Source organism: Microtus ochrogaster, unplaced genomic scaffold (assembly GCF_000317375.1).
Source record: "Microtus ochrogaster isolate Prairie Vole_2 unplaced genomic scaffold, MicOch1.0 UNK54, whole genome shotgun sequence".
Lineage (NCBI taxonomy): Eukaryota > Metazoa > Chordata > Mammalia > Rodentia > Cricetidae > Microtus > Microtus ochrogaster.
Window position 1 is genome coordinate 1,982,717 of NW_004949152.1, and position 10,715 is coordinate 1,993,431.

The 10,715-nt window shown below is 43.1% G+C and overlaps 1 protein-coding gene across 3 annotated transcripts in view; it reads left to right on the forward strand.

The window, feature by feature from the left end:
- Rpgrip1l (RPGRIP1 like) overlaps positions 1-9,629 on the forward strand; it is a 108,971-nt gene extending 99,342 nt beyond the window's left edge. For all 3 annotated transcript variants that reach the window (XM_013354629.2, XM_026777284.1, XM_026777283.1), the window contains 3 exons: positions 738-822; positions 4,849-4,982; positions 6,821-9,629. In XM_013354629.2, coding sequence (XP_013210083.1) covers positions 738-822; positions 4,849-4,982; positions 6,821-6,924 — 323 coding nt within the window. In that variant the 3' untranslated portion in view covers positions 6,925-9,629. The remainder of the gene's footprint in view (positions 1-737; positions 823-4,848; positions 4,983-6,820) is intronic.
- Positions 9,630-10,715: the final 1,086 nt, after the last annotated feature.

A 10,715-nucleotide genomic window follows, 5' to 3' on the forward strand; every position in this document is an offset into this window, starting at 1 on the left:
GTGTCTGAGCTCCAGAGTCTGAGCCCGGTCCCCATGTGCACTCGTGATCGTGTCTGAGCTGAGATCTGGCTGCAAGAGAGCCCTAAGCCCAGACTGGCACATTCAAGAGGAGAGTCTCCTGCTAAGGAAGCAGGGTGCCAGGTGCACACTGTGTGTATAGTCCGTCTGCCCTGCCATCCTCCAGGTGGCATCCACCCTTGACAGGTATTCTATCTGTTTCAGCCACATTCCTAAACGCCAGGACTCAAGCAGTCTTCACCTTCCTCCACCACACAGCCATGTCAGCCTTGAATTTCTTCACCTGCACACTGGATGCTTCTTTTATTGCATGCAGTGGCAGAAGAGGAGGCTTAAACTACTGGGCTGTCAAGAAGGACAAACATGCTGCTATACAGTATCATCATCACTTGCTTCTTGGGTGAAAGAGAATACTGTGAATCCCTCAAATACAAAGCAATGAAGACCTCCAGCTTGTCTGTAAGGTCTGCCAGAGCCGTTAACAGGCAGTGATAGTGAGCACTCTGAGATGTGTTCGTGCCCTTTCTAACAGTGTGCACATAATCCTGCCCATGGTGGCACACTAGATCACATTCAGATTGGATTCTGATTTCTCGGACACACAAGCAAGATGGCATGGAGTGTGTCTTTAAAATGGAATCTACAGAGTGCAGGATGGTATCCATGGAGTGTGGGTCTGAATGATTTCCTTTACAGGCCTGTTTTTCCTTTTGTTATAGTGATCTACCTGGATAAAGAAAACAACCGAGCAGAGAGAGGCATCTTAAAGGCCATACTGCAAAGACAAGAACTGCCTCACAGAAGGTACTGGCAGCAGGTTCACAGAAAGCAGCTCTCTATGTCCTCTTTATGTCTGAATGTTGGAATTACTGCCTCCAAAGAAGTTCAGAAATGAAGGCATGGGGTGGGGGTAGCTCAGTGGTAGAGTGCTTGCTTAGCATGAATGAGACAATAGGTTTGATACCCGGCACCATAGAAAAAAAAGAAAAGAAAAAAAAGGCCACAGTAACTGCAGTAACTCCTACATCCCAACATTGTTCCTTTAAAAGTGGCTAAATGTCCCTAGCAGACACAAGCGTTCATGTCAAATTTTTTGTTTGTTTTGTTCTGTTTTTTATGAGAGCATAGTGCAGACGCCAGGTGGGAAATGATTAGCTAGTGAATGCTGGGATGCTGCTCACCTCCCTGTGTTGAAGAAAGAGATGGCGTGCCCCTTCCCACAGCCATAGCCAGTGGCCACTAACAAGTGCTCTCTTCTGTTGCTAATACTCAGAGGTAGTTCCCTAGTTTGAGAACTCCCTTACTCAGACAACAGCCATAAATAATGCCAGTGCTAAGTCACCAGCTACAGCTAGGGGTCACCATTCTTCCATGACATGGACAGCTCATAGAGAATTGCTTACGATACCTATACATACTGTCCCATCTGCATTTGGAAATACACAAATGTTTTAAACAATGATACATTGAAATAAAACTTTAAAAATTATTAACTTGGGGCTGGAGAGGCAGCTTAGTGGCTAAGAGCACCGGCCATTCTTCCAGAGAATTTGAATTTGGTTCCGAGCACCACCAGGTGGCTCACAGCCATCTGCTCCAGCCCCAGGGGTTCTGATGCCCTCTTCTGGCCTCTATGGGCACTGTGTGCACATGGGACACATACATACATACATTCAGACAAACACTTGTACAAATAAGATATCAAAAAAAATTCCTTATTTTAGGTCATAGTTTTGAGTGATTCAAGTTCCCTTTTGATTTCTTTTTTCTTGAGTAAAATTTCTACTGAAAAAAATTCACCAAGGAGGAAGACAAACTGTGATGACAAGTGAACAAATAAATTAATGACACGTGGTGATGATTAGTAATAAAAATTGAACAAACACGGGGTATGGTGGCACTCATCTTCAATCCCAGTACTTAGGAGGCAGAAGCAGGTACATATCTGTGAGTTAGAGGCCAGGCCAGTCTACATAAGAAGTTACAGGCCAGCCAGAGCTATGTAGTGAGGACCCTTAAAAAGATAAAGAGAAAGAAAAAAGATTGAACAAACTAAATACTAAAAGAGCAGATAAGAATGAAAGCCAGTCTGGGAAGGGGACATTGAAGCTGATTTATGAAGGTTGAAGGGACTCAGTTGAGATACAAGAGCCTGGGACATAGGGTTCTAGGCTGAGGGAATACCAGGCAAGAAGGATGAGGCAGAGGGCATTCTGGGGTAGATGGGAGGACTAGCAAAGCTGATCTTAGAAGTAGAGAGTTGCAGGAAGACACAGCTGGGGATCACATGATGTTTGCACCCCCAGATGTGCATCTGGGTCCTCAGGCAGGCCAGGAGCCTCCATGAGGAATGGCCACCAGAACGCATTTGTTCTAACAGCCAAAAGTAGGTCAGGAGGTATGCTTGGGTGCATGCATGTGTGTATACAAGCTATTTTTTTTTTAATTTTATCTAGTTTATCTTTCTTCCCTTTTGAGTTTAACTTTCTAGTTCTTTCACTGGCTTTATTTATTTTTAATGCTGGGAATGGAAATCAGGTTATTGCTGAGGTCCATGTGAGGCTGGAGTTGTTTGTTTGTTTGTTTGTTTGTTTGTTTGTTTGTTTGTTTTTAAAAGAAAACAAACAGTCTTTTCATTTTACATACCAATCCCAGTTCCCACTCCCTTGCCTCCTTCCCCCCACCACCTAGCCTTCCCACTCCAATCCCATCCATTCCTCAGAGAGGGTAAGGCACATTGCTTTGGGAGCAAGGTATCCATCCAAAGAGAATGGGTTCCCAAAAGGCCAGTACATGCAGTAGGGATAAATCCTGGTGCCACTGCCAGTGGTCCAGTAGTCTGCCCCAGAGGCTAGAGTTTTAACATTGATCTCTGCACTAGATCTGCAAATTTTATTTGACCTCTCATTTGCTCTTTACAGAATGTAAAGTCAGGAATATTATATTTTCACATTCTTAGCCCTTTTATAGAACTTAGAAGATTTTTTAATTTTGTCTCAGAATTAATGTACTACACTCAATGAAGGTAATAGACATTCTTTATAAGATGATGCAGGTATGAGCTAAAAATCTGAGATTAAAGTACCTGAAAATACTCCATTACTCTATGCCTCCTTTTCCGTGTGTCCCGCTCTGCAGGATGCCCTCCGCCGGCACTGTTAGAAGGATGGCGTGCCGTGGCACTCACAATGCTACAGTGGTCATATGCTTTAATTTTTTTAATTTCTTCTTTCCAAACTACATTCATTCTAGGACAACTTTGTTGTTGTTGTTGTTGTTGTACATGAGTGTTTCACTTGCATGTCTATATATGCACCATGTGTATACTATGCCTGAAGAGATCAGAAGAGGGCATTGGATCCCCTGGAACTGGAGTTACAGATATTTGTGAGCTGCCACGTGGGTGCTGGGGCTGAAATCCAAGTTCTCTACAAGAGAGCCAGTGTACCACCTCTTGGGCTCTATCAACAGTTGTTTTGTCTAATTGAGTAAAGAAATCAGTAGTTAACTTGGAAATCTGTTTAGCTCACCTTTTTTTACTTTGCTCACCCTGCTGTGTTCCAGGCTCTGCTTACTTGTATCACCGCATCTAATCTTCAAAAGAGCCCTCCCTGTTCATAGGTCTAATGTCCTCATTGCACAGATAACGAAACTGAGATCAGGGAGACGTGAGGGATTTCTTCAGGATCACACAGCTATACGAGTGTGTCAGTCAGAATGTGAACTATAAATGAATGTCCTAACCACGCATCTGGATCCCTGTATCCTGTGCGTCATGTGAAATACTTGGACCACTCGACAGTCGGGATCCATGTCTATGGTTTCTGTGTGAACGGGTGTTAACTTTCATTTGGGCTTAAGAGATCTCTATTTTCTAATTTCTTCACATTCTTTTCCTAGCTAAAAACGGGCTTGTAAAGGAGTGAAATGCTGAGTGTTGTCTTCAGCAAGTTGGTTAGAGACATCGTCATGTTTACCTATCAGCATTTGGAAAGGATTTGATTTGTGTTTTTCAAGGTCTGATTTCTCAGGGGCTTCAATTTTTCTGTTTCTTGTTTTGTTTCTGATTTGGGATAGATATGTTTCACAGAATTTAAAATGGTAAGATTTACAAGCATCCATGGTTTAAGCTATGCTGCCAAGACATATCAAAAGAGTACTTAACTGTAAATTCCTGTCATTTGGTCAATCCAAGTGTGTTTGGCCTCAGCACAAGCCACTAATTCAAATCAGTTCCATCAGAGCCCTGCAATTATGTGTCTAAAAGTAAAGTAGAACTTGGATGCTGTGGTTGTATATTAAAAGGTTGCTGAAGCAATATGAATATCTGATACAGCCGTTGGGCAGAGCTCAGCCTTTCTCTGTGGGCATTCAGACCGCTCCCCAGGCAGTGCAACCTCTGCATTTTGTAGGACAGCACATACAGTTGGGTAGATTACTTGCTACCAACCCCAGAGTTGTACTGCTGGGGAGTGGGGGAAGCATTTCTTTCTGTCAAAAATGCTAACTGTGTAACCTACCATGGCCTTTGTGAGCTTCATCCTTTTAGCATTAAAAGTAGAAGTATCAAATATCAGATTTGGTGCAATGACATGGACATTGGGTCCTTCTCTTTGCCTGGTCATTTTCTTTGATTCTGGAGATAATTACCATCCAGGCTTAAAAAGGAGATTGGTGCCCATTGGAAAGCTTCAAATAGTTCAGTTAAGATCCTTGCCTAAGGTAATTTCCTTTCTACTAGCACCACTGGAAACATTGTCATTTTCCACATAGTTATATAAAACAAAACAGAATGAGTGTCCGTGACCTTCTCTGTCCTGTCCTTCTTAGTGTGCGCTTCACCGTGGTGAGTGACCCTCCTGAGGACGAGCAGGACCTAGAGTGTGAGGACATCGGCATTGCTCATGTCGACCTCATGGATTTGTTTCAGAAAGGGAGAGACATCATCGAGCAGGACCTTGACGGTATGAATGGAAGCATGGCTCTGTCTGCATAGCCGCCACTACCAAATTATTATTATTATTATTATTATCATTATCATTATTCTGCTGCCTGGGAGGGGTCTGTCATACCTCAGCAGAAGGCTGTGCAGCTCAGGCTAGCAACTGCTGCAGCTGGAAGCCTGTCCCTACACCCTCCTCTTCCCTTCCTCACCCTTCTGTGGCTGATAGAAACTTTTAAATAACTGAGCTTCACAGAAATAACTAATGCATTTCTTAGTGTGGGGGTTAAGACACATAGCCTTAAGCTTGTTATTCCAAACCACACCAGCATCTTCTGGAGGCTTCTCTAGTTCAGGGCTGCAGCCAGAGGGTGTGTCTTCTCTGCTAACACTAGGATTCTGGCATTTCACATGTTCCTTACAAAACTGTAGCCTAGATTTTTACCTTTCTAGGCGTGAGTCCCATCAGTGCATCATTTCTCCTGTTTTTACATCACACAAGGGATTGTACTTTATAAACCATAACCAAGGAAGGCCCTGGCCACACACAGTGAGTCGAGAAACTCAATGCGTCTGCTTCAAGCTGGCTAAGCCCTCTCTCAGACTATGTGCTGGGTTTGTGATTTACCTGTTGAGGTCACAATCAAATCCCTTTCTGAGCACTTTCTAGGGTCCAGGATTCTGCAGTGCTATGGCAGCTCTGTGGAACTACCTGTCCCAGACACATAGCGGGTTCTCTGAAGTCTGGACTGCACCAAATGATTGCCCCAGTTAGAGCAAATAAGTATCTGGGAGCATGTTTGGAAGCATCCGTGAAGTTTGCACAGCCAACGTGGTGGCAGCTAGTTACACTCTGTCATGGAGCAAAAGATGAGAAAATGTTCACGTACCCTTAGTCAACTCTCTGGAACTAAGAATCTAATAGGAATCACCAAAATCAGTCTCTGTAGTCAGCTCTGCTTACTGACCTACCTCCTCCTTGGAGGCCACAGTCACACTCAGCTGACACCCAGCATCTTCTTAAACATGTTAGGACCATGTTTAAGAAGCCAGTCCAATGGCTTCTTAAATGCACTGTTTCTAACAGCATTTTAATACCTTGTTCTGGATCATGTGCAAGTGAGTGGTCTCCAAAAAAGATGAGAGCTCAGGAGAATACGCTGGGAACCACTGGGCCACTGCGCATCTGGGGGCTCCCTTCTCCACCCACATGCCTACCAAGTTTTCTTTGACGGTCTTCTCACAATGGTTCTTTGAAGTAACACAGGCACTACTAGAGGCAGTCACTGTGGCTCATCTGTTCAGGGTGCTGAGGCTGGAGGAATACTTGATCCACCCCCATCGTCAAAGTTCAAAGAAATAACAAGAAACTGCAAGACCCATAAGCACTATCAAACGTACAAACTCTAGAATTCTGGCCTTGGATCCCTTGGAAATATCTCCCCAGCTGATAGGGTCCGGGGGACTGACCTGGCATAGCACCAGGCTATGTTCAAAGAAGCCTCGAGACTTAACTAGTCTGCCTTTGGGCCATCACTGGTAGCTCTCTTAAGGAAAACCCACGTTCACTCAAGAAGTGAACCTCAGGCCTTCAGAGCCAATTCACAGACGCCTTAAGGTTCGTGGGTCTGACTGACATTTTGCTTTTCCTAACGTTAATTGCACAATGTCTTTGCAGAGATTTGGAGGGCTGCAGTTTGTATAGCTGTAGCCTCTCACTCGGTGGGCCTCAGAGCACACATAAAATGGGTGCCTTCACACATATGCTCCCACACACTGTGCTCCTCTCAAAGCCGTATGAACTAGCCTAGCCAAGAGCACTGCTGACTGCCATTGACCTTGCTGCTGCCCTCTTCTCAGTGTTGGATGCCCGAGCGGACGGAGGCAGCATCGGCAAGCTGAAGGTGACCGTGAAAGCGCTCTCTGCTCTGCAGTCTGTCAACGAGCAACATGGAGAGGACTAGGAAGCTGGAAGAAGCTGCTGCAGAGGCGTCCACCTCTGAGGAAATGCCCACATGAAAACTCCAGGATGAGATTTTGAGTAATCACTCTGGTGTGTGTAATCTATAATTCATGGGGAGCTGGGGGGTGCTGGGCTTAGGCTTCAGTTTCAAATCTTGTATAGGTTTTTGTTTATTTTTCTGTTCCCTCTACCCATGACTGCCACCCCTTAGGACTTCAGTTCTCCTCAGTGGTCTACCTTCTCAATAATTTATATCAACATGTTAGGATGAAATATCTATTTACATTTGTAACATTTTCTTACAAAGAAGTGGGAATAGTTTTATTTTTCATAAGGAAAAGCCTAAATCTTGGGAAACCTATGGGAAAGAAATACTTTTTACGTTATCCCTAATCGTCCCACTAAAGGAAAAGCTTCTGATTAGCCTCATTAAGACTTTTATACTGTGAAGATTTTATTAGAAGCAATATATGAAAATTACTTGGATTAATGTGTTAATCTCGCGCTTTAAAATGCTAATATCCACTTTGAGCACATTAAAGCTCAGTATGTATTTTCTTTGATGCATGCGGTTTCTATCAATTTGATATAAAGAAGGAGATGTGGCACCAACTTAGTAAATTGCTCCCAGTTTTTGTTGTTTTCCATAAACAGTGTAGTCGTTATATGGTATCCATGTGTCTGTAATGCTGATATGGGACCCAAGATTATATAAAGATAGAGAGATACATACATGCATATATACATACATGCATACATATATATAGGAAATTCATACTTTACAAACTAAAGTTATTACATAGAAAAAATAAAGTATGACCCTAACTCTAAGATGTTTGGTCAGACATGAAAGGAGACCTTTCATCATTTTTAACCTTACTTCAAGCTTACACAGTGCTGGATGTGTCTGGTTATGCAGACCCTCAAAGAGCAGCTCCAGAAGTTAATTTCTAGCTTTTACACGGTCTTGCTGAAGGGTTTAATTGATATTTTTAATGGAGCTGTGATCAGTGCTGCAAAGGAATTGTCTCTGGGGGTCTGAGATATAATGCATTTCATTTTTTAATTTACTTTTTTATTTGTCGTTTTCTTCAAAGGATTTTTATAGGCTGTGGGTTTTCACTGTTTGCAAACAGGCTATTCCTTCTTAAGCATATGTAAAGTATTCAGGGAGATAAGTAATTTATTAAAATCTACCTAATTTGCCGTGCTATATTAAATCTCTGCTTCAGTGATCACAGACCATTTCATTTAGAGAATTAGGCATTCCCTCTTTGTGTGATTAAAGCCCTGGAAAATGAGTTCTTTGCTCCTATTTGTGAACATTCAAAGCCTGCTAATGGCAGGAAGATGGAATAGATTATGAGACAATTCATTACAGTTCAACAGGGGAAAAAGCAGCTATAATGCAGAAATGCAAGTATGAATATCAGTGTATAGTTGAACCGTCTGTGCTCTGACGGCTTCAGCGGTAACTCCTCCTTGGGAGGCTTTGAAATGACATCCATACGATATTAATTTGTTGGCACACTCTGTGGGACCAGTAGAGTATGATGTGACCACAGGATTCTATAAATTTTGTCTGTACCATTGGGCATCCCTGCCCCCAGGCCTGCCATCTCCAAGAGGAATCTTGTTCTCATCAGACTCTGCAGATCTTCCTAACAACTCATTCCTCTGGAACCTTCTAGTGACCACAAACATCTGCAGACAAAACCTCTCCAATCCTAGTAAACAACCACATGTTTGTTGTCACTTTAGCTGGCTCTGAGCTCATCTTTTTGGCCTCCCTTTCCAGCTTTCTTTGGCTTTGTGCAGCTAAAGTGTCATTAAGGCCCATAATATTCCCTGCAGTGATCTGAAACAGCCAGATTATACCCTGGGATTAGCTGAGCAGTTTTTGAGACATTTATTGTGGTATTCTCCCAGGAGGCATTATTGTTTTAAAATGTTATATCCCAAACTAAATGCTTTCTGCAGAAAGGAAAATGGATGGTGCTGACTTCTTAGCATCTTTAAGTAGAGACAGGGAAGTCTTAGAAGTGAGTTGACCGTATAGAGTCTGTGCCTCAAGTACAAGTGGGGATTTAGGCAGGCTTCTGTGCCGTTTGTATTTACTAGCCTTGAAACCCTCTGCTTCAGACTCCCACAGATGTTCCCAAGCTCACTCGCAATGGCTGCTAAAGGGTTCTGTGGGGAAGTGGGATGAGTGTCCTCATGCCGAGGCCACGGCGTCTTTGTCTAGCCATGTGTTAGCCAGGGTTCACTGAAAACTTCATCTCCATGAGCTAGCCTTGCTTTGTTAAGGATGGCTAGGGTGTGGGGGCTGCCAGGCACATGGACACAGCCCTGAGGAGAACTTGCAGTTCTCGTAACCGCACAGTGCACGCAGCACTCTGGGAGCAGCAAAGCTTTAGTTTGGAAATACAAATAGAGACGTGATGTGGCGTGTGGGCGAGTGCATTGTACATGGTTTTTTGCCTACTGTAGTAGAAATGTCAAATTCCCAGCCACTGTCATGAGAGGCAGTTGACAAAAATAAGTTTTATGGTTTACAGTGTGGTTTACATAGAGGACATTTCTCTTCACTCTCGGTTTCAACATGTTTTCTGAATTATCATGGTTTGTTGCCATTTAACTTAAATTAGTTTTTTTAAGAATAAATAGAGACTATGTTTAATCAAATAAAGAACGGCCGCGTTGAAATTCCACTGTTCCTGCCATTCATTTGTTACCACAAAACACAAATAATTTCTATGTGTCAGGAAGAAGTGTGGGCTAAGACGTGGTCATGTGACTTGGGAGGCTCTGCGTGCACCCATGTCCCCACAACAAAACATAAATTATTTTAGTAATCTGACATCAAGAGCTGTGACAATGAGAACCAGTTCTTACACATGTTCTAACAAGAATCTGATTAACATTTTTGTGGATATGGAAAATAGCTTTTTTTTTCAGACAAGCTGGCACTGTTGCTGTGTTTAGAATGATTTCCTTATGTACAAAATAGCAAAATGTGAATCATGTCTGTGAACAAATATGAGACTAAAATATGATCTTCGTGTAACACAAAACAACCGAGGAAGAAGCTTTGGTTGTAAGGTGATCAAGTGATTGACACTGTTGGAATGATAACTCGTCCCAAAGGTAAGAGTGCACTCTAGTAAGTGACCCATGCCTAAAGGCCTCTGACTCTCTTAACAAAGAGAAACCAAACCATGATTTATGATAGATTGGGCACCATGCCTAATTAAATCCATAAGTGGGAGCAAACACAGTCTTACATCCCTTGTGTTCCCAACAAAAACAGCCTCTAGGTCAGCCAGAAAATATCAAAGTAACAGAAACAAGCATTTTCGAGCTGAGACTGCAGCGTTAGAAAATGTCCTCTTTCACTTCCATCTCAGAGCATCACCAGTGGACAGCACCTCACAGTTCCACTCCTGGAAGCCCAGCCACGCTCTAGGCCCTTCGTCCTGGCCTCTCCATCTTCTTCTATCTTTCTTTTGTTTAAAAGAAAAATACAGGATCTCACTATGTAGCCTTGGCTGGCCTGCAAATCGCCATATGGAACAGTCTGGCCTTAAACTCCCAGAGATCTGCCTCCCTTCACCTCCTGAGTGTGGGATTAAAGGCAGAGGCAGGCGTGCACCATCAAGGCTGGCACCCCTTTGTTTTCCAGATAGCATTCAGGTATGGTGTGTACCAGGCTAACAGATTAAATACAAAAGCAGAATCCATCTTTCTTCTACATACAAGAAACACACCTCAACCTCAAAGACAGACATCGCC